The sequence below is a fragment of the Symphalangus syndactylus genome, chromosome 5, assembly GCF_028878055.3.
Source record: "Symphalangus syndactylus isolate Jambi chromosome 5, NHGRI_mSymSyn1-v2.1_pri, whole genome shotgun sequence".
Lineage (NCBI taxonomy): Eukaryota > Metazoa > Chordata > Mammalia > Primates > Hylobatidae > Symphalangus > Symphalangus syndactylus.
The window spans coordinates 129,774,496-129,797,997 of NC_072427.2; the positions used below are offsets into that span (position 1 = coordinate 129,774,496).

The window sequence follows — 23,502 nt, forward strand, 5'->3', positions numbered from 1 at the left end:
CTGGGTGACAGAGTGAGACCCTCTCTCTCTCCCTTGCCAAAAAAAATTCTACAAATTGCTTTTTAAATTTAGTTTTTATTATTAGAGTTTTAACAGCACATAATTTTAAAAGTTTAATGGTTATATATAAGTTGTTATTAAAAAAGGAGTCTTCTGGCTTCTCCACTGTGTCCCATTTTCATCCTTTGGGAAGTATTCACTTTCAGTACTTTTGGTATTTACCTCCACATCTCAAACTAAGATGCTTGTGTTACTACTGATTAATTTTTCAGTTTTAGTCATTATGTACCAGCTTTCCACTATGGAAGATGATTTAACTTTTTCGCTGCCCATCTCATTCCTACTACACATGCACAGTTAGATCCTTTTATTTTTCCAATAATGTTATATCTTAATTTTGGTTAGGCCAGTAGTCAGAGTTTAGGCCAGTACTCAGAGTTTAATATTGGTTAGGCCAGTACTCAGAGTTTAAGTTATTATGACTCTGTCAATGCTTTTTTTTTTTTTCTTTTTTTTGAGACAGAGTCTCACTCTGCCGCCCAGGCTGGAGTGCAGTGGCGCGATTGGCTCTCTGCAACCTCTGCCTCCCGAGTAGCTGGGACTACAGGTGCATGCTACCGTGACTGGCTATTTTTTGTATTTTCTTTAGAGACAGAGTTTCGCCGCGTTGGTCCCAAACTCCTGATCTCAGGTGATCCTCCTGCGTCAGCCTCCCAAAGTGCTGGATTACAGGTATCAGCCTCTGCACCTGGCCAGAAGTGCAGTATTTTATGTTTGGTCTGGTCATGGATCAGTTATGGCAAAATGAGTGGTTTAAATGACCATTATCATGACAACTTGAACCTTGATTACTTATTTGAGGAGTTGTTTTTCATCCCCTTACCCATTTACTTGAGAAGGCCATCATAAGCAGTTAGCCTCGACATCCCTGGCTCAGCCTCCTAAGTAGCTGGGACAACAGGCATGCACCATCACACCTGGCTAATTTTTTATACTTTTTATAGATATGGAGTTTCACCAAGTTTTCCAGGCTGATTTCAAACTCTTGGGCTCAACGGATCTGCCTGCCTTGGCCTCCCAAAGTGCTAGGATTACTGCCATGAGCCACTGTGCCTGGATGGTTGTCTCTTTTTTTAAGAGTAGTGAAGCTGATTGGAAGTTCCGTGTGTGTGTGTGTGTGTGTGTGTGTACCACTACTGGTATAAGTTCAGTTTTCTCGGATTCATTAAGTAAGTTAACTCTTGTACATCTTCTGTCCAACTTGCAAATTTTTATCATTGTCTCCTGTCTTGTATGGGTTTTCCTTGTGAATTTATTCTAAAGAAAAATGCCTAAAACACATCATATGTTCTCAATAAATACTTGTCGAATGGATGAATGTTGCCATTGTCCTTCCAAGACCGACTAACCAATAATGGCATCCTTTCCTTTTAGCCCAGACTTTGCTTCAGGATCCTTCTCAACTTAGTGTGTCAGGCTGCCCTGGAGATCAGATCTTTTTCCCACCCTGTCTAAAAGGCTAGGGAGCATGACTTACTCATCTCATATTTCCTTCAGCTATTGTCGGTGTTCTTGTCAAATGTTTGTTTATTGAAAGAATGATTGGTAAAACTTCAGATAGTAGAGTATTTAAAAAGTGTTCACTCATTCAAATATATACCATAAATCAAGATTATTAATAGTAAAAAAAAAATTATAGATCTCTATTACATAATCTAGCCATTCCCAAACTCTCAGGACCTCTTACTAATCTTAAAAATTATTGGTTCTCTAAAGATTCTTTTTCTTTAACATAGATTTATATCTATTGATAGTTACTATATTAAAAACTAAAACTGACCAGGCGCAGTGGCTCACACCTGTAATCCCACCACTTTGGGAGGCCGAGGTGGGCGGATCACGAGGTCAAGAGTTCAAGACCAGCCTGGCCAATATGGCGAAACTCTGTCTCTACTAAAAATACAAAAATTAGCCAGGTGTGGTGGCGGGCTCCTGTAATCCCAGGTACTAGGGAGGCTGAGGCAGGAGAATCGCTTTAACTCGGGAGGCGGAGGTTGCAGTGAACTGAGATCATGCCATTGCACTCCAGCCTGGGCGACGAGCAAGACTGTCTCAAAACAAAAAAAAAAACTAAACCTTAAAAATTTAAAAATTTTTAATAATAGTAAACCTATTACATGTTAAATCTTTTATTTATTTATTTATTTTATTTTTTTGGAGACAGGGTCTCACTCTATTGCCCATGCTGGGGTGCAGTGGTGTGATCATGGCTCACTGCAGCCTTGACTTCCTGGCCTCTAAGTGATCCTCTTGCCTTAGCCTCCCAGTAGCTGGGACTACAGGCACGTACCACTATGCCTGGCTAATTGTTTTTATTTTAATCTTTTGTAGAAATGGGGTCTTGCTGTGTTGCTCAGGCTGTTCTTAAACTCGTGGCCTCCAGCGATAGTCTTTCCTCAGCCTCCCAAAGTGCTGGGATTGCAGGTGTGAGCCACCATGCCTGCCCTAGAAGTTGTATATTTACATTTAGGTCTATGATACATTGTGAGTTACATTTTGTGTAAAGTGTGAGATTTAGACAGAGGTTCTGTTTTTTACATATGGCAATACAATTGTTTCAACATAATTTGTTGAAAAGACTATCTTTTCTGTATTATTATTATTACTATTATTATTATTATTTTGAGACAGAGTTTTGCTCTGTCACCAGGCTGGAGTGTAATGGCACGATCTCAGCTCACTGCAACCTCTGCCTCCCAGGTTCAAGCGATTCTCCTGCCTCAGCCTCCCAAGTAGCTGGGATTACAGGCATGTGCCACCATAGCCAGCTAATTTTGTATTTTTAGTAGAGACAGGGTTTCTCCATGTTGGTCAGGGTGGTCTCGAACTCCTGACCTCAGGTTATCCACTTGAGGCCTCGGCCTCCCAAAGTGTTGGGATTACAGATGTGAGCCACCACACCCGGCCTGTCTTTTCTGTATTGAATTGCCTTTGTATCTTTGTCAAATATCATTTAGCCCAGAATAGGCAAATCCATACAGACAGAAAGATTTAGTGATTGCCAGGGGCTGAGAGAAGAAGGGAATGGGGAGTGACTGCTAATGGGTATGGGATTTTGTTTTGGGATGGTGAAAATGTTCTGGGATTAGATAGCGGTAATGGAATCTTTTTGATGGCCGGGTGCGGTGGCTCACGCCTATAATCCCAGCGCTTTCGGAGGCTGAGGCGGGTGGATCACAAGGTCAGGAGATCGAGACCATCCTGGCTAACACGGTGAAACCCCATCGCTACTAAAAATACAAAAAATTAGCCGGACATGGTGGCAGGCGCCTGTAGTCCCAGCTACTTGGGAGGCTGAGGCAGGAGAATGGCGTGAACCCGGGAGGCAGAACTTGCAGTGAGCCAAGATCACGCCACTGCACTCCAGCCTAGGCGACAGAGCGAGACTCCATCTCAAAAAAAAAAAAAAAAAAATCTTTTTGATGTATAGGTTCTTTTTTTTTTTTCTTTCTAACTTTTGGTTTAGGTCCAAGGGGTACATGTGTAGATTTGTTCCATGGGTAAATCTGTGTCTTAGTGGTTTGGTGTACAGATTATTTTGTCACCCAGGTAATACACATAGTATCCAATAGGTAGTTGGTTGATCCTGACCCACTTCCTACCCTCTACCCTCAATGGACTGTTTTTCTGTTTCATGTGTTTATATTTCTATCCTTTTGCAGATAGCTCACTGATCTGATTACTGTAGCTTTATACAGTAAGACTGAAAATCATGTAGTGTGTTTCCTCCAACTTTATTTTTTAATAAAGATTTGGGTAATTTTTGTTTATCCACATAGATTTTAGAGTCAGCTTATTTATATGAAACATTCTGCTTAGATTTCAATTGGAATTGTGTTAAAACTGACAGTTTGTGTGAACTTTGTTTTTTTAGATGCCCTTTATCAGGTTTAGAAAATTCTCTTCTGTTCCTAGTTTGCTGAGAGTTTTATACCGTGAATGAATATTGAATTTTGTCAAATGCTTCTCCTGTATCAAATGATAGGTCATGTGGTTTTCATTTTTAGACTATTAATCTGCTGTACTGCATGAATTGATTTTTGAATATTGAGTCAGCCTTGCATCCCCAGGATAAACCATACCGGATTGTGGTCTATTATTCATTTTATGTATTGCTGGATTCAGTTTGCTACTACTTTATGAGGAATTTTCATGTCTATGTTTATAAGGGATATGGGTCTGTTATTTTTTGTTTTCTTTTTGAGACAGGTCTCACTCTGCTGCCCAGCCTGGTGTGCAGTGATGGTATCTTGGCTCACTGCAACCTCTACCTCCCTGGGCTCAGGTGATCTTCCCACTTTAGCCTCCTGAGTAGCTGAGGCTACAGGTGTGCATCACCATGTCCAGCTAATTTTTAGTATTTTTTGTAGAGATGGGGTTTTACCATATTGCCTACGCTGGTCTCAAACTCCTGGGCTCAAGCAATCCACCCACCTTCGCCTCCCACAGTACTAAGATTACAAACATGAGCCACAATGCCCATCCTTTGACTAATTTTAAGATCAGGTTAGTGCTGGACTCATAAAATGAGATGGGAAGTGTTTTTTCCTCCTCTTTTTTGGAGAGATTGTATAAAATTTGTTTCATTTTTTCTTTAAATGTTTAGTAGAATTTGCCATTGGAAAAAAAATCTAGGCCTATATTAGTCCGTTCTCACACTGCTAATAAAGACTTACCTGAGATTGGGTAATTTGTAAAGAAAAAGAGGTTTAATGGACTCATAGTTCCATATGACTGGGGAAGCCTCACAATCATAGTGAAAGGCAAAGGAGGAATAAAGACACGTCTTACATGGCAGCAGGTAAGAGAGCATGTGCAGGGGAACTGCCTTTTATAAAACCATTAGATCTCGTGAGACTCACTCACCATCATGAGAAGGGGGTAGCCGCCCCCATGATTCAGTTACCTCCTACTAGATCCCTCCCATGACGTGGGGATTATGGGAACTACAAGATGAGATTTGGGTGGGGACACAGCCAAACCATATCATGCCTATATTTTTTTAGTAGGACTATTAAGGAGGTCCCTTTCACCTTGGGTGAATTGTGGTAGTTTGTAGTTTTTGATGGTTGTCTATATTCACTTTCTGTGTATAATGTTGTTCATTATGTTTCCTAATTATATATTTATGTCTGTGGAGTCTATAGTGATAACCCCTGTTTCATTCCTAATATTGATTATTTGTGAGTTCTTTTTTCCCAGTTTTCCTAAAAGGTTATAAATTGTATTGATCTTTATAAAGAGCCGGCTTTTGGTCTCATTGATTTTTTTTTTCTATGACATTTCTGGTTTTAATTTCAGTATTATTATTTTGTCTTTTGTTTCCTCTGCTTGTTTTGAGTTTAGTTTGTTTGTTTGTTTTCCCCTAGGTGGAAGCTTATAGTTTTAATTTGAAACTTTCTCACTTATTTTCAATTTAAAAATTATTTTAGTATTATATATATATTTTAAGAGACAGCATCTCTTTCACCTAGGCTGGAGTGCAATGGAGCGATCATACCTCATCGGAGCCTCAACGTTCTGTGCTTAAATTATCCTCCCACCTCAGCCTCTTGAGTAGCTAGGACTACAGGCACCCACCACATGCAGTTAAGTTTTTAAAAAAAATTTTTGTAGTAACAGGGTCTTGATAGGTTGCCCAGGCTGGTCTTGAACTCCTGGCCTCAAGTCCTCCTGCCTTGGCCTCCCAAAGTGTTGGGATTACAGGCCTAAGCCACTGCACCTGGCCTCATTTTTAATATAAGCTTTCAATGCTATAGTTTTTCCTCTAACCATTGCTTTAGCTGCATACCATATGTTTTATTTTCCTTTTTGTTCAATTCAAATATTTTCTAATTTGCCTGGGGACTTTGTCTTTAACAATGGCTTATTTGGAACAGGCATTGGCAAACATTTTCTTTTTTTTTTCTTTCTTTCTTTCTTTCTTTTTTTTTTTTTTTTTGAGACAGAGTCTTGCTCTGTCACCCAGGCTGGAATGCAGTGGCATGATCTTGGCTGACTGCATCCCCCGCCTCCCCGGTTCCAGAGATTCTCCTGCCTCAGCCTCCCAGGTAGCTGGGATTACAGGCACACACCACCACGCCTTGTTAATTTTTGTATTTTTAGTAGAGACAGGGTTTCACCATATTGACCAGGCTGGTCTTGAACTCCTGACCTAAGATGATCCGCCTGCCTCAGCCTCCCAAAGTGCTGAAATTACAGGCGTGAGCCACCGTGCCCAGCTTTTTTTTTTTTTTTTTTTGAGACAGGGTCTTGCTCTGTCATCCAGGCTAGAGTTCAGTCTTGCAATCCCAGCTCACTGCAGCCTCAACTTCCTGGCTCGAGTGATCCTCCCACCTCAGCCTTCTGAGTAGCTGGGATCACAGATGAGTGCCACACACCTGGCTAATTTTTATATTTTTTGTGGAGACAGTGTCTTGCCATTTTGCTTAGGTTGGTCTTGAACCCCTGAGCTCAAGCAACCCACCTGCCTCGGCCTCCCAAAATGCTGCGATTACAGGTGCGAGCCCCTGTGCCCAGCCAAACATTTTATTAAAGGTCCAAATAATAAATATGTTAGGCCTAAGTGTAATACCATCTGTGTTGCAGTTATTTAACTCTGCCCTAGTAGTATAAAATCAGCCATACACAACATATAAATGAATGAGCATGGCTTAGTTCCAATAAAGTGTTATTTATATAAAAATCAGGCACCTTGCCCTGTTGTTACAGTTTAATTTCCAAGTGTTTGTATTCTTGTTATCTTGCCGTTATTGATTTCTAGCTTAATAACATTAAGCTAGAATATACTAGCTTGTTATCAGAGAACATAGTATTAAAAGAACTTATTTCAGTTCTTTTAAATTTGCTAAAATTTGTTTTGTGACCTGGGATATTATATAGTCTCTTGGTGTACGTTCCTTGTGAGTTTGAATGTGTATTCCGCTTTTGTTGGGTGGAGTGTTCTATAAATGTCAGTTCCAGTTGTTTGGTGGTTGTGTTTGATTAAGTTCACTGACATCATCTGGGTGTCCTATAATTCACTTTAGTTCTGTCACTAATTGCTTCAAGTTAATGCAGACCTCACAGGTTACAGGGCTCAGTCCCACAAAGCTGCCTTCACTTCAGACTGGAGCCACAAGCCACTCAAATTTTCCCTGGTTGAGTATAAGTTTGGGCCTTCCCACAATCCCCTTTGGTTTAATAATTTGCTTAGAATGACTCACAGAGTTCATGAAAGTGCTATACTTAAAATTACCTTTTTATTATAAAGGATACAAATGAACAATCAGATGAAGAGGACTATATGATAAGTTTGTAAGGCTCCCAAGCACGGGAGCTTCTATACTTGTGGAGCCAGGGTGCACCACCCTCTTGGTACATCAGTATGTTCATCAACCAGGAAGCTCCCTGAGCCTTGTTGTTCAGAGTTTTTTGTTTTTTTTTTCTTTTTTATCCAGCTGAATTTAAGATTTACAGAGTTTTTAATACACAGAGTTCAGGGCTGGGCACAGTGGCTCTTGCCTGTAATCCCAGCACTTTAGGAGACTGAGGTGGGAGGATTGCTTGAGTCTCGGAGTTCAAGACCAGCTTGGGCAACATACCCAGACCCTGTCTCTACAAAAAGTAAAATGAGCTGGGTGTGGTGGCACATGCATGTAGTCTAGCTACTTGGGAAGCTGAGATGGGAGGACTGCTTGAGCCCAGGAGTTCGAGGCTGTAATGAGCTATGTTTGCACGACTGCACTCCAGCCTGGGTGACAGTGAGACCCCATCTCTTAAAAAAAAAAAAAAAAAAATGCCCAGCGTGGTGGCTCATGCCTGTAATCCCAGCACTTTGGGAGGCCGAGGCGGGTGGATCACCTGAGGTCAGGAGTTCGAGACCAGCCTGGCCAAACATGGTAAAACCCCCGTCTCTACCAAAAATACAAAAAAATTAGCCGGGTGTGGTGGCGCAAACCTGTAATCCCAGCTACTCACAAGGCTGAGGCAGGAGAATTGCTTGAACCCGGGAGGCGGAGGTTGCAGTGAGCCGAGATCGCACCAGTGCATCCCATCCTGGGCAAGAAGAGTGAGACTCCATCTCAAAAAACAAACAAAAAGAGCTTATTACGTAGGCATGGTTGATTAAATCATTGGCCATGTGATTGAACTTAATCACTAGTAACTCTTTTCTTGCAAGTTGGGAGGTGGAGATGAAAGTTCTAGTCATGTAGTCATATGCTTTCAGGTGACAGCCCCCATCCTGAAGCTTGGAGTCACTTCATTAGCATAACAAAAGCATTCATGTCACTTAGGAAATTCCAAGCACTGCCAGGAATTTGGAGATGAATACCAATTCTCTGACACCAAAATGTAAGATAGGAAAAAATAAACTGTTCTTACTACTATACTGAATACTTCTGGCAAATGACAGAGAAGTGCAATTTGGTAGAATGGCTCTCAGAACTCAGGGAAACACTTTATTTATGCTTACTGGTTTATTATCTAATAAGGATATAAACGAGGATACACAGATGAAGAGATACATAGGGCAAAGTCTGAAAGGATCCTCAGAGCAGGAGTTTCTTTCCTCATGAAGTTAGGATACACTACCCTCACAACATATGGATATGCTTATTGTCTCATGTCCGTGTGAAGAGGCCACCAAACAGGTTTGTGTGAGCAACAAGGCTGTTTATTTCACCTGGGTGCAGGCGGGCTGAGTCCAAAAAGAGTCAGCAAGGGTAGTGGGATTATCATTAGTTCTTACAGGTTTTGGGATAGGCGGTGGAGTTAGGAGCAATGTTTTGCAGGCAGGGGGTGGATCTCACAAAGTACATTCTCAAGGGTGGGGAGAATTACAAAGAACCTTCTTAAGGGTAGGGGAGAAACAAATCACAATGGTGGAATGTCATCATCTAAGGCAATTTTCACGTCTTTTGTGGATCTTCAGTTGCTTCAGGCCATCTGGATGTATACGTGCAGGTCACAGGGGATATGGTGGCATAGCTTGGGCTCAGAGGCCTGACATTCCTGTCTTCTTATATTAATAAGAAAAATAAAACAAAAAGTGAAGTGTTGGAGTGGCGAAAAATTTTGGGGGTGGTATGGAGACATAATGGGCGATGTTTCTCAGGGCTGCTTCGAGTGGGATTGGGGTGGCATGGGAACCTAGAGTGGGAGAGATTAAGTTGAAGGAAGATATTGGGGTAAGGGGTGATATTGTGGGGTTATTAGAAGGAGCATTTGTCGTACAGAATGATTGGTGATGGCCTGTATGCGGTTTTTGTATCAATTGAGAAACTAAACGGAAGATACAAGGTCCGAATAAAAGAAGGAGAAAAATAGATATTAAAGGACTAAGAATTGGGAGGATCCAAACATCCAATTAGAGAGTGCCCAAGGGGGTTCAGCGTAATTACTTGCTTGGTTGGCGAGTTTTTGGGAAAAGACCATTAGTCCGTTTTACCTTTCCTAAAGATTGAGGACAGTAAGGGGTATGAAGTTTCCACTGAATACCAAGAGCCTGAGAAACTGCTTGGGTGATTTGACTAATAAAGGCCAGTTTGTTATTGGACTGTACAGAGGTGGGAAGGCCAAACTGAGGAATTATGTCTGACAGAAGGGAAGAAATGACCACGGTGGCCTTCTCAGATCCTGTGGGAAAGGCCTCTATCCATCCAGTGAAAGTGTCTACCCAGACCAAGAGGTATTTTGGTTTCCTGACTCAAGGCATGTGAGTAAGATCAATTTGCCAGTCCTGGGCGGGGGCAAATCCCTAAGCTTGATGTATAGGGAAGGGAGGGGGCCTGAATAATCCCTGAGGAGTAGTAGAATAGCAGATGGAACACTGAGAAGTGATTTCCTTGAAGATAGATTTCCACGATGGAAAGGAAATGAGAGGTTCTAAGAGGCGAGCTAGTGGCTTGTAACCTACATGGAAGAGATTATGAAATGAAGACAATAGAATGGGCCTGTGAGGCTGGAAAGAGATATTGTCCTTGGTCCAAGGACCATTTGCCTTGTGTGGGAAGAGATTGATAGGTGGAAACTTCAGTAGGAGAGTAAATAGAAGTGACCAATGAGAAGGAGAAAAACTGGCCATGAGGGACAGAAGTAGGAACGCTAGCGCTTCTCTAGCTACCTTATCAGCATAAGTGTTGCCCTGAGCGATGGGATCTGATGCCTTTTGATGGCCCTTGCAGTGAATGACTCCAGCTTCCTTTGGAAGAAAAGAGGCCTTGAGAAGAGTTTCTATTAAAGAGACATTAGTGATGGAGGACCCTTGCATAGTGAGGAAACCCTGCAGCCCATAAAACAGCATGGTGGTGCAGGATATGGGGTTAGTATAAATACTGATGCATAGTCCCTTTGCAAGAGTGAGGGCCCGAGTTAAGGCAATGAGTTCAGCTTGCTGAGAGGTAGTGGAGGGGGCAGAGCAGTAGCCTCAATGATAGATGTGGAAGCCACTATAGCATAGCCTGCCTTTGCTTGTGAGTGGCGATTAGGCCTGGTGGAACTGCCATCGATAAACCAAGTGTGTTCAGGGTGAGGAACAGGAAAGAAGGAAATATGGGGAAATGGAGTGAATGTCAGGTGTATCAGAGAGATACAGTCATGGGGGTCAGGTGTGGTATCAGGAATAATGTGGGAGGACGGATTGAAGTCCGGGCCAGGAATAATGGTAATTGTGGGAGACTCAACAAAGTGTGAGTATAGCTGAAGGAGCCGGGGAGCAGAAAGTATATGCGTCAGGTATGAGGAAGAAAATAGATTTGGGAAGTTATGAGAACTGTAGAGAGTGAGCTGAGCATAGTTTGTGATTTTGAGGGCCTCTAAAAGTATTAAAATAGCGGTGGCCGCTGCACGCAGAGATGAGAGGTAGGCTGAAACAGTAAGGTCAAGTTGTTTGGACAGAAAGGCTACAGGGCGCAGTCCCGGCTCTTGTGTAAGAATTCTGACCGCACTAACCATGCCTAGGAAGTAAAGGAGTTGTTATTTCATAGAAGGGATTGGGGTTTGGGAGATTAGCCAGACACGATCAGCAGGGAGAGCACGTGTGTTTTCATGAGAGTTATGCCGAGATAGGTAACAGATGAGGAAGAAATTTGGGCTTGACTGAAGTAATGGGGGCTATCTGTGAAGCTTTGTGGCAGTACAGCCCAGGTAACTTGCTGAGCCTGATGGGTGTCAGGGTCAGTCTAAGTGAAAGTGAAGAGAGGCTGGGTTGAAGGGTGCAAAGGAATAGTAAAAAAAAAAAGCATGTTTGAGATCTAGAACAGAATAATGGGTTGTGGAGGGAAGTATTTAGGATAGGAGAGTATATGGGTTTGGCACCGCGGGGTGGATAGGCAAAACAATTTGGTTGATAAGGTGCAGATCCTGGACTAACCTGTAAGACTTGTCTGGTTTTTGGACAGGTAAAATGGGGGAATTGTAAGGAGAGTTTATAGGCTTTAAAAGGCCATGCTGTAACAGGCAAGTGATAACAGGCTTTAATCCTTTTAAAGTGTGCTGTGGGATGGGATATTGGCGTTGAGCGGGGTGAGGGTGATTAGGCTTTAATGGGATGGTAAGGGGTGCATCATTTGTTGCCAAGGAGGAAGTAGAGGTATCCTATACTTGTGGATTAAGGTGGGGAGATACAAGGAGAGGATGTGACGGAGGCTTTAAACTGGGGAAAAAGGCAGCAATGAGGTGTGGCTATAGCCCAGGAACAGTCAGGGAAGCAGATAATTTAGTTAAAATGTCTCGACCTAATAAGGGAGCTGGGCAGGTGGGGATAACCAAAAAGGAGTGCATTAAAGAATGTTTTCCAAATTGGCACCAGTGTTGGGGAGTATAAAGAGGTTTAGAAGCCTGGCTGTCAATACCCACAACACTTATGAAGGCAAGGGAAACAGGCCCTTGAAAAGAAGGTAATGTGGAGTGGGTAGCCTCCGTATTGATTAAGAAGGGGACGGACTTACCCTCCATTGTAAGAGTTACCCAAAGCATCTGAGGCTTCCAAGGAGTTTGGGCAGTGTGTCTTCAGCCGCTAAGCCAAGAAGATCTGGGAAGGAGTAAGTCAGAGCCTTGGGCCAGTCGGACAGTCCAGTTTCCAGTGGTGTCCCTCACAGATGGGACACGGCTTGGGAATCCCAGGCTGTGGGCATTCCTTGGCCTAGTGGCCAGATTTCCGGCACTTGAAGCAAGATCCTGGGGGAGGAAGTCCTGAAGGAATGCCTGACCGCTGTGGCTTAGGCGTTTTGAAGTTTTTGTGTGCTGGAGATATGGCTGGGGTTTTCTCTCACAGCAGAGTCAAGTAATTGCAACTCTTCTCTATTACTGTACACCTTGAAGGCGAGGTTAATTAGGTCCTGTTGTGGGGTTTGAGGGCTGGAATCTAATTTTTGGAGTTTTTCCAATGTTGGGAGTGGATTGAGTAATAAAATGCATATTAAGAATAAGGCAGCCTCTGGCCCCTCTGGGTCTAGGGCAGTAAAGCATCTACGGGTTGCTGCCAAACGGGCCATGAACTGGGCTGGGTTTTTGTATTTGATGAAAAAGAGCCTAAATGCTAACTGATTTGGGAGAGGTCAGATGAAGAAAAAAGGAGCATTAACCTTGACTATGCCTTTAGCTCCAGCCACCTCTTTAAGAGGAAATTGTTGGGCAGGTGGGGGAGGGCTAGTCGCAGAACGAAACCGTAAGCCAGACCGGGTGTGGGGAGGGGAGGTGATAGAAGGGTTATAGGGTGGGGGAGCAGAAGCTGAAGAAGAATTGGGACCTGGCAAGGAGCAGCCTGGGGAGAAGGGGAGAGGTCAGATGAGTCCGTAGAAAAGAAGGATTCAGAGGACTCAGAGCTTGGGGTGGAGACTGAAGGAACAGACAAGACAGAAAGAAGAAAGATTTGGAACTCATCTCATTGGGAACAAAGACTAGGGAGGGACCAATGTGTAAAAGATTGCCTGGATGTCAGGCACCTCAGACCATTTGCCCATTTTTCGACAAACATTATCTAGATCTTGCAGGATAGACAAATCGAAAGTGCCATTCTCTGGCCACTTGGAACTACTGTCGAGTTTGTATTGAGGCCAAGCGGTATTGCAGAAGAAAATAAAACGCTTAGATTTTAGGTCAGGCGAGAGTTGAAGAGGTTTTAAGTTCTTGAGAACACAGGCTAAGGGAGAAGAAGGAGGAATGGAGGGTGGAAGGTTGCCCATAGTGAAAGAGGCAAGTTTAAAGAGAAGGGTAGAGACATGGAGAGAAGGGGTGGGGAGTGTTTGCCCCCCAGGAAAGTGGAGAAGGGGTAGAAACATGGAGAGAAGGGGTCGGGGGGTGCTTGCTGCTAAGGGTGAAAGACCAAGGCAGGCGTCCTCGCGTGGTCAGACACCTCTGAAACATGGGTGAATAATCAGGCAGGCGTCCCTGCAATGATTAAACACCAAGGGAAGGCTGCCTTACTGAGTCCGTGACTGGCGCTGGAGTTTTGGGTCCACGGATAAAATGTGTCTCCTTTGTCTCTACCAGAAATGAAAGGAATTGAAATTAAGAGAAGGAGAGATTGAAGGGTGACGCCAAGATTGAAAGGAGAAAGAGGTTGAGGGATAGTGAGAGAGGTTGGAGAGTAAAAAGAGGCCACTTACCCGATTTAAAATCGGTGAGATGTTCCTTGGGCTGGTTGTTCTGAGGACCCAAGGTCATAGGTGGATCTCTTCACGGAGTGAGGGTGAGGAAAGGGGACTGGTCCCCCGAAGGAGTCCTGCTGACCCAGGTCTTCGGCACCAAATGTCTCACGTGTCTGTGTGAAGAGACCATCAAACAGCCTTTGTGTGAGCAACAAGGCTGTTTATTTCACCTGGGTGCAGGTGGGCTGAGTCTGAAGAGAGTCAGCAAGGGTGGTGGGATTATCATTAGTTCTTATAGGTTTTGGAATAGGTGGTGGAGTTAGGAGCAATGTTTTGCGGGCAGGGGATAGATCTCACAAAGTACATTCTCAAGGGTGGGAAGAATTACAAAGAACCTTCTTAAGGGTGGGGGAGATTACAAAGAACCTTATTAAGGGTGGGGGAGAAACAAATCACAATAGTGGAATGTCATCAGCTAAGGCTATTTTCACTTCTTTTGTGGACCTTCAGTTGCTTCAGGCCATCTGGATGTATACGTGCAGGTCACAGGGGATATGATGGCTTAGCTTGGGCTCAGAGGCCTGACACTTATTAGTTTCCAAAACTTGTCCTTTTGTGTTTTTAATGGAGACTTCATTAAGGCATGATTGATTAAACCATTAGCCACTGGAAATCTACTCAACCTTCAGCATCTCTCTCCTCCCCAGAGCTTGTGAGTGGGGCCGAAAGTTCCAGCCCTCTAATCACAGGGTTGGTTCCCCTGGCAACCAGCCATCTCTCTTTAAAGGTTTCCTAAAGTCACCTCATTAACAAAATCCCAGATGTGGTTGAAAGGGGCTTGTTATGAATAACAAAATCCACTCCTATCATCTTTTATCTATCTGGAGCTATTTCAGGAACCGAGTATAAAAACCAAATATTATACCAAAAGATGCTCCTATCACCCCAATCACTTCAGAAATTACAAGGGCTTTATGAGCGCTGAACAAGAACCAGGGACAAAGACCAAATATTTATATTTCTTATTGTTAATATAAGCCACAATATCACAAACAAATATATTTTACAATTATACCCTAATGGTACTGTTTTAGCTTCTGTATTCTTGCCAATTTTCTGTCTAGTTATTTCTTTGGGGCAGGAGTGAAGTCTTTAGTTATAGCTATGGATTTGTCTACTCCAGTTATAACCACGGATTTGTCTGTTTCTCCTTTCAGTTCATTAATTTTTATTTCATGTGTTTTGATGGTCTTTTTAAGGTGCATACATATTTATAATTTCTTTGTAAATTGGCTCTTCCATGGTTCTGTATCTCTTTTTATCTCCAGTGATTTTCTTTGCCCTGAAGTCAACACTGTCAGATATTATAATAGATAACTCCAGCTTTCCTTTTGTTAATATTTGCATGGTATACGTTTTCCCATTTCTTTTAACCTACATAATAATAATATTATTATTGTTATTATTTTCAGTGGTATTTAAGTATATTCACTTTAACCTACATATTATTTTTGAAGTGAGTTTCTTATAGAATCATATTTACCCTGCTAATCTCTGTCTTTTCAGTGGTGTGTTTATGCCATTTATACTTAAGGTAATTACAGGTAAGTTTAGATTCAGGTCAACCATTCTATTATTTGTTTTATGTTTATCCCTTTATTTTTGTTCTTCTGTTTCTTTCTGCCTACTTTTGGATTATCTTAACATGTTTTGGTATTCCACTTTATTTTTTTATTTTTTATTTTTTTGCTTTTCCTGATATCTCTTTGTGTAGTTTTTAAAGCGGTTGCTATAGGGCTTACAATATATCTACTTTTTACCATCTACTTAGAGTTATTACATTAAATATTAAATATGTTCTATAAATATTATATAATATGAATATTACGTTACCTGAAATAATGCAGAAACCTAACCGCAATCATGAGTCCCTTTACATGAGTCCCTTCACCATTCTACTTTTTTTTTTTTTTGAGATGGAGTTTTGCTCTTCTTGCCCAGGCTGGAGTGCAATGGCACGATCTCGGCTCACCGCAACCTCCACCTTCCAGGTTCAAGCAATTCTCCTGCCTCATCCTCCCGAGTAGCTGGGATTACAGGCATGTGTCACCACACCTGGCTAATTTTGTATTTTTACAAGAGACGGGGTTTCTCCATGTTGGTCAGGCTGGTCTCGAACTCCCGACCTCAGGTGATCCACCTGCTTCAGCCTCCCAAAGTGTTGGGATTACAGGTGTGAGCCACTGTGCCCAGCCCTCTACCTTTTTTTTTGAAGTAGTGTTATGAGTTGTATCTGTTTACATTGGAAATCCCTTCAGCTAGTTTTTAATTTTTGCTTTTAACTTGCAAGCATATTTTTGAGAACTCAAGAGGAGAAAATCAGGCTCTTATACTTCCCTGGATTTCTATTGCTCTTCCTCCATTGCTGTTATTCCAGATTTTTCTGTATTATAATTATCGTTTTCTCAGAAGAACTTTCTTTGACAATTCTTTAAGAGCAGGTCTGCTGACAACACATAGTCTTAATTTTCCTTTATCTGAGAATGTCCTAATCTCTGAAGGATATTTTCTCTGGATATAGAATTCTGGGTTGACAGTTCTTTACTTTTAGTACTTTAAATATGTGTTTCTATTTCTTGCTGGCCTTTATGATTTCTGATGAGAAATCCACAGTCAGTCAAATCACTGTTACCCTATAAGTGATATATTATTTTTATCTAGTTATCATTATTATTGTTATTATTATTTTGAGATGAAGTCTCACTGTGTTGTCCAGGCTGGAGTGCAATGGCGCAATCTTGGCTCACTGCAACCTCCGACTCCTGGGTCCAAGTGATTCTTCTGCCTCAGCCTCCTTAGTATCTGGGCTTACAGACATGCACCACCACGCCCGGCTAATATATATATATTGTATTTTAAGTAGAGATGAGATTTCACTATGCTGGCCAGGCTGGTCTCGAACTCCTGACCTCAGGTGATCTGCCTGCCTCAGCCTTACGAAGTGCTGGGATTATAGGTGTGAGCCACCGTGCCTGGCTGTTTTCTAGTTATTTTTAAGTATATATTTTTTTCTGTTTAATTTTCAGCAGTTTGGTTATGATATGTTTAAGAGTTGTTTTGTGTGTGTGTGTGTTGTGCTTATTGTATTCAGTCAGCTTCATCAATCTGTTGTTTTATTTCCTTCACAAAATTTGTGAAGTTTTAGCCATTTTGTATTTTTTTCTGTCCTAAACTGTTACCTCTTCTTTTACGACTCTAATGGCACAAATATTAGAATCTTTGGTATTGTCCCACTAGTCCCTGGGGTCTATATTCATTTATAAAAATCTTTTATCTTCAGATTGCATAATTTCTATAGATTTATCTTCCAGTTTACTGACTCTTTACTCTGACACTGCCATTTTTCTATTGACCCCATCCAGTGAAATTTTAAAATTTCATTTACTGTATTTTTCACTTCTAAATTTTTTTTTTTTTTTTTTTTTTGAGGCAGAGTCTTGTTCTGTCGCCTAGGCTGGAGTGCAATGGTGCGATCTCGGCTCATTGCAACCTCCACCTCCTGGGTTCAAGCAATTCGCCTGCCTCAGCTTCCTGAGTAGCTGGGATTACAGGCACCTACTACCATGCCCGCTAATTTTTGTATTTTTAGTAGAGATGGGGTTTCACCATGTTGGCCAGGCTGATCTCGAACTCCTGACCTTGTGATCTGCCTGCCTCAGCCTCCCAAAGTGCTAGGATTACAGGCGTGAGCCACCGCGCCTGGCCTAAAATTTTAATTTCTTTCTTTATGTCTCTTATTTCTTTACTGAGACTTTATATCTTTCTATTCATTTCTTGGGTGTTCACCTTTATTTTTTGGAACATTTTTCCGGATAAGTCCTAAATCTATGTCATGTTGGCATTTGCATCTATTGATTGTGCTTTCGTATGTAAATTGAGATATTCTTTGTTCTTGTGTGCTTGGTAATTTTGGATTGTATGCTCAGCATTAAAAGTTTTTTTTTTTTTTTTTAATTTGAGTCTTATTTAAATTCTGTGGAGAATGTTGATTTTTTTTTTTTTTTTTGAGACAGAGTCTCGCTCTGCCACCCAGGCTGGAGTGCAGTGGCACAATCTTGGCTCACTGCAAGCTCCGCCTCCCGGGTTCACGCCATTCTCCTGCGTCAGCCCCCTGAGTAGCTGGGACTATAGGCACCTGCCACCACGCCTGGCCTAATTTTTGTATTTTTAGTAGAGACGAGTCTTGCCATAATGCCCAGGCTGGTCTCGAACTCCTGACCTCAAGAGATCCACCTGTCTCGGCCTCCCAAAGTGCTGGGATTACAGGTATGAGCCACCATGCCCAGCTGAAGTAATTGTTTTCTGTGTAACTGTGGCACAAACTCAGTATGCAATGGATGCAATGGGTTATTATTTTTTTTAAATTTTTTTAGTTCCATAGGTTTTTGGGGAACAGATTGCAGTAGGTTATTGGTTTCAGTTTGTTTTGAATTTTTAGAGATTGTCCTTTATTTTTAGTGTTTTTAAAAAATTTTTGTCTCTTGTCTTGAACATGCCATCATTCATTTTCTGAACAAAATGCTAAATTTATTGTGCGATATACAAGGGAGAGCCATAATTGTAGGACATCATTTCTCTGAATGAAACAAACTGCCCGACCCGGTGCAGTGGTTCATGCTTATGATCCCACCATTTTGGGAGGCTGAGGTGGGAGGATCACTCAAGGCCATGAATCTGAGACCAACCTGGGCAACATAGTGAGACCCTGTCTACTAAAAATAAACAAACAAACAATGTTTTCCAGGTATGGTAGTGTGCGCCTATAGTCCCAGCTCCTTGGGAGGCTGAGATGGGAAGATTGCTTGAGCCCAGGAGTTCAAGGATATGATGAGCTATGATTGCACCACTGCACTCCAACCTGGGTGACAGAGCAAGACTTTGTTTCAAAAGAAAAAAGAAAAGAAAAGAAACTGCTGGTCTTAAATAGGATTTGAAGAATTATGGAGTTCAGGGATTGGTGAAGTAGGAGTATTTAGGAATTGATTGACCTTTTATTATGTAAATGTGGTTATGAATTGTGGCTGTTGCTGACTGGTGACTTGCTGAAGTGATATCACTCATTCAAAGTTTCCTTTGATGGGCTTAGGATGGGTTTAACACCAGTTCTGATGATTACTTGTTGTTACGGTCCTTTCTGGAATTTGGAGTTTAGAACTTTTTTTTAATCATATGTAAAACATTTACATGGTTCAAAAATCAAAACTATATCACGAGATGTATTCACAGAAGCCTGGCTTTCTTTCTTATCCCTTCCATCTTTTTTTTTTTTTTTTTGAGACAGGGTCTTGTTCTCTCACCCAGGCTGGAGTGCAGTGGCACCTTCACAGCTCACTGCAACCTCAACCTTCCAGGCTCATGTGATCCTCCCCGCTCAGACTCCTGAGTAGCTGGGATTACGAGTACGTGCAACCACATCTGCCTAATTTTTAAATTTGTTGTAGAGACGGGATCTCCCTATGTTGGCTAGGCTTGTCTCAAACTCCCAGGCTCAAGCAACCCTCTTGCCTCAGCCTCCCAAGATGCTGGGATTACGGGTGTGAGCTACCACGCCTGGCCTTTTTTTTTGCTATTGAGTAAAGGTTGGTAAACAGTCTGCAGGCCAAATTTGGCCCACTTTTTTTTTTTTTTGTAAATAAGATTTTGTTGGAGCACAGCCATACTCATTCGTTTACATAATTGTGTATGGCTTTTGTGCTGCAGTGGCAGAATTGAGTAGCTATGACAGAGAATACACTATGTGGCCTAGAGACTGAAATATTTACTCTCTAGACCTGTATTGAAAAAGTTTGCTGACTCCTGCTATAAAGAATCAATCATTTTCATTAAGTTTTGGCTTATTTCTCCCTTTTTTCTTTCTTTTTAACAAAGCAGATACTTAAATATACTCAACATTTATCTCCTTTTTCTACAAAGTATAGCACACTATAAACCCTTTACTGTCTTGCCTTTTTCACTAAACAATGTATCTTGAAAGTCACTCTGTATCAGTATCTTTCTCATTCCTGGACTGGTTACAGTTTTCATCTCCTTTAGGCTATATTTTTCTGCTATATCTTCATTTTCTACAGGTATGCTGTTCATCTTATTAGTATCCTCTTTTTCTTACAATGTCATTGAATGAGGTTTAGTCAACAACCCTTTTATTTGTTAGTATTTATTTCCTGTGCATTTTGTAACATTAAAATACTATTAGCTCTAATGATATTAAGCTGCAAGTTACAAACTATAAGCAGTTGTAAATTAGGTACTATGTCTTTTTAGCAGTATATTGTACTCAGGATAGTTGTCTACCTAGTTCAAGTGCCATTGACATCATGCTTGCCCTATAATCTAACAATCTCAGTTATTATAAATAATATCTGTGTTTTAACGGTGTCTTTGTAATGCCTAGCTATTTCACTGGGCATCTGTAATGGAAAGATACGTGGTTTTAAAATTATGCATTAAACATTTCTGGGTCTTTTTCCCCTTCTTCCCAACAAGATAGCCTAATTAATGTATAGTATTAGTAGTGCTTCCCGATGCTGGAATGTTATTTGTGTTGATTAGTTAACCCTAAATACTGCTACTATTTTTTGTTGTTGTTGTTGTTTTAGGTTAAATGGAAACCACCCTTGGGAACTGGATGCCTGTGTAGCTGTTCTACTGTATCAGTGTATTGCAATGAGCGGGGGAGGAGAGCAGCCGGATATCCTGAGTGTTGGAATCCTAGTGAAAGAAAGATGGAAAGTGGTGAGTGTACATCTTAGAGTGTGTGTGTGTGTGTGTGTGTGTGTGTATACATATTGGGGGGTAATTTTTGGTATCCTGATAAAAATAGCATTTCATTAGGAAATATTACATACATTACTTATATGCCTAAAGCAGTTATTTACAGTTATTTTTCTATGCTTAAGCTCTGTTTATACCCTAATTCTCACTCTTGCTTCGTATAGTACTCAATTTTTGAACAGATGAAAAAAATACAGTGTTTGAAAGTACAATGAGCTGGTCGGGAGCAGTGGCTCTCGCCTATAATCCCAGCACTTTGGGAGGCCGAGGCAGGCGGATCACGAGGTCAGGAGATCAAGACCATCCTGGCTAACATGGTGAAACCCCATCTCTACTAAAAAAAAAAATGCAAAAAATTAGCTGGGCGTGGTACGGGTGGCTGTAGTCCCAGCTACTCAGGAGGCTGAGGCAGGAGAATGGCGTGAACCCGGGAGGCGGAGCTTCTAGTGAGCTGAGATCGCACCACTGCACTCCAGCTTGGGCGACAGAACGAGACTCTGTCTCAAAAAAAAAAAAAAAAGTACAATCAGCTGCTCTCCCTTTTTTTTTTATTAAGGAAAATTGTAAGTATATATAAAAAATAGAGACATATAATGAACCTCCATGTACTCATGACTCAAGTTAGTCATCAATGTATGATTAATTTTGTTTCATCTCTCTCCCGGAATATTTTGAAGCGATATTTAACCTTAGCATTTCTTCTGTGTATACTTCAGTATGTATCTCTAAAAAATAATGACTTACTTTTAAAAACATAATCATAATACCATTATCATACCTTAAAAATAATCATTTCTTCCCTGCTGACTCCTCCCCCAAGATTGTGTATCATTTTGTCTGTTAGCATGTAGTATTTTTCAGCTACTTTCTACTGTTATAAAATACTGTAGTAGTACTAAAAAAAAGTAATCATTTCTTAATATCACCAAATACAGTTTTAGTTTTCACATTCTCCTGATTGTAAAGTATTTTGAACAGCCTGAATCAAGATCCAAATAAAATCTGGATATTGTAATTAGTTGCCATTAATTTTCTTTTCATTTCTAGGTTCCTTCCTCTTTATTGCTCTTTTTTTTTCCTTACAATTTATTTACTGAAGAAATTAGGTGATTTGTCTGTAGACTTTCCCATGGTTTGGATTTTGCTATTTGCTTCCATTTGGGGTTAACACGTTTCTCTGTCTTGTGTATTTCATGTAAATTGGTAGTTGTATCTACAGGCTTGATTAGATCTGACTTTAGATTTGTTTTGAGATGGGGACATCTTTTTTTCATAAATGTTATTGTGAGCCTTCACTAGGAGGCATATAATATCTTATTGTCCATCTGTCTTTCTTTTTTGTGGTGTTAACACTATTGATGATCATTGCCTAGGTCTGTTACTTAGGGATTGCAAATTGGTGATATTCCATAATTCATTTTTTAGTTGAAATGTATCTATAAGGACAAGTTTTTTTATCATCAATTATTTGATTATCTTGAGGTACAATTTGATTAGGAAAACAAGATAAATACTTGCTTCTCTTTTTTGATTTATCAGTTTTCAAAACAATGAATTGGTTTCTTGCCATTCTCCAAAAGTGATCAATTAGATTTGTTTTTTAGTATAATTAATAATTCATGGATTTAAACAAATTTGATGTGTTTCAGTCCACGGTAGTTATCCTTATAAATGTTTAAATTGTCTTATTTGACTAAGGGGACACACTTCACATTGTCTTCTGAGTTCTTTTGACAGGATCCTAATAGTCTTTCAATGGCTTTCTTTCCCTAGACCTGGAATCTGCCATCTCTCTAATACTACTTGTTTCTTAAAGGAACTATTTTTGTTTGGGATATATTTAAATATTTTTTATTGCTACACAGTCCACCAAAGTTTTTTTCACAAAGCTATTTTAATGGTTTCCTGAATCTATGAACAGATTGGAAAAATAAGACCCTTTAGAAATAGAATTTTTATTTTTTATTTGTATGGTACAGTGTGTTTTACTGATTAGGTAAGTCAGTAAGCTTTGAAAATTTACTTGACCAAATATAAGAAAACTATGTCATTATCAGGGACTGGTGCAGGGAGATTCAGCAGTTGCTAATCTTTTATGTAAGTCAGACATGAGTGTTGCTTTGGTGAGAGGATTATAGTAAGCACTGTGTTAAGGCTGGTTTGTTCTCCAGTGGACATATCAAAAGGTGACAAGTGAAACTCTTAATTGGCATGGTTCCCTTGTCCTGGTAATTAGAACTATAATATATCTGAGGAACTTATCTCCAAAATTTGGGAGGGCATAGTGGCATTTTTAGTTAAAAAAAAATGACAAGCTCATTGTTATGGATGGTGTTTTAGCAGTTTTGTGCCATAGGAATTTGGGAAGAGTTTGCCTGGGTGATTTGTCTCTTAGCCATGTGGCACTAGCAGGATTGTTTCGGTTAGAGGATCCATTTATACATGGTTTCTTCACTCGTCTGGTATCTTGGGGTTCCTTAGCTCTTCACCCCCAACCCCCAACCCCCAACCTGGTGGCTCATTTTCTAGGGCATCTCCACATGGCTGTGGCTTCTCAGGGTGGTCCCATTTCTTTTTTTTTCTTTTTGAGACGGAGTCTTGCTCTGTCGCCCAGGCTGGAGTGCAGTGGCGTGATCTCAGCTCACCGCAGCCTCCGCCTCCCGGGTTCAAGCGACTCTCCTGCCTCTGCCTCCTGAGTAGCTGGGATTACAGGCACGTGCCATCTCACTGGCTAATTTTTGTATTTTTAGTAGAGACAGGGTTTTGCCATGTTGGCCAGGCTGGTCTGGAACTCCCAACCTCAGGTGATCCACCTGCCTTGACCTCCCAAAGTGCTGGGATTACAGATGTGAGCCACTGTGCCCAGCCAGATGGTCCCATTTCTTACATGGTGGCTAGCTTTCAAGAGACAGGAAATGGAAGCTCCCAGGATGGTTAAGGGCAATCCTCAGAGCTGGCACAGTGTCACTTTGCCCTATTCTGTTGATGGAAACAGTTAAGGGGAAAATGGACTCTACCTCTTCGTGTGGGAGTAGCAAGG

The 23,502-nt window shown here is 41.2% G+C and overlaps 1 protein-coding gene across 5 annotated transcripts in view; it reads left to right on the forward strand.

Moving 5' to 3' along the window:
• TTBK2 (tau tubulin kinase 2) overlaps positions 1–23,502 on the forward strand; it is a 182,920-nt gene that overhangs the window by 21,851 nt on the left and 137,567 nt on the right. For 4 of the 5 annotated variants that reach the window (XM_055278906.2, XM_055278903.2, XM_055278904.2 and 1 more), the window contains exon 2: positions 20,288–20,423. In XM_055278906.2, coding sequence (XP_055134881.1) covers positions 20,355–20,423 — 69 coding nt within the window. In that variant the 5' untranslated portion in view covers positions 20,288–20,354. Of the gene's footprint in view, positions 1–20,287; positions 20,424–23,502 lie in introns of those variants that run through there. The other variant, XM_063639553.1, reaches the window with a different exon arrangement.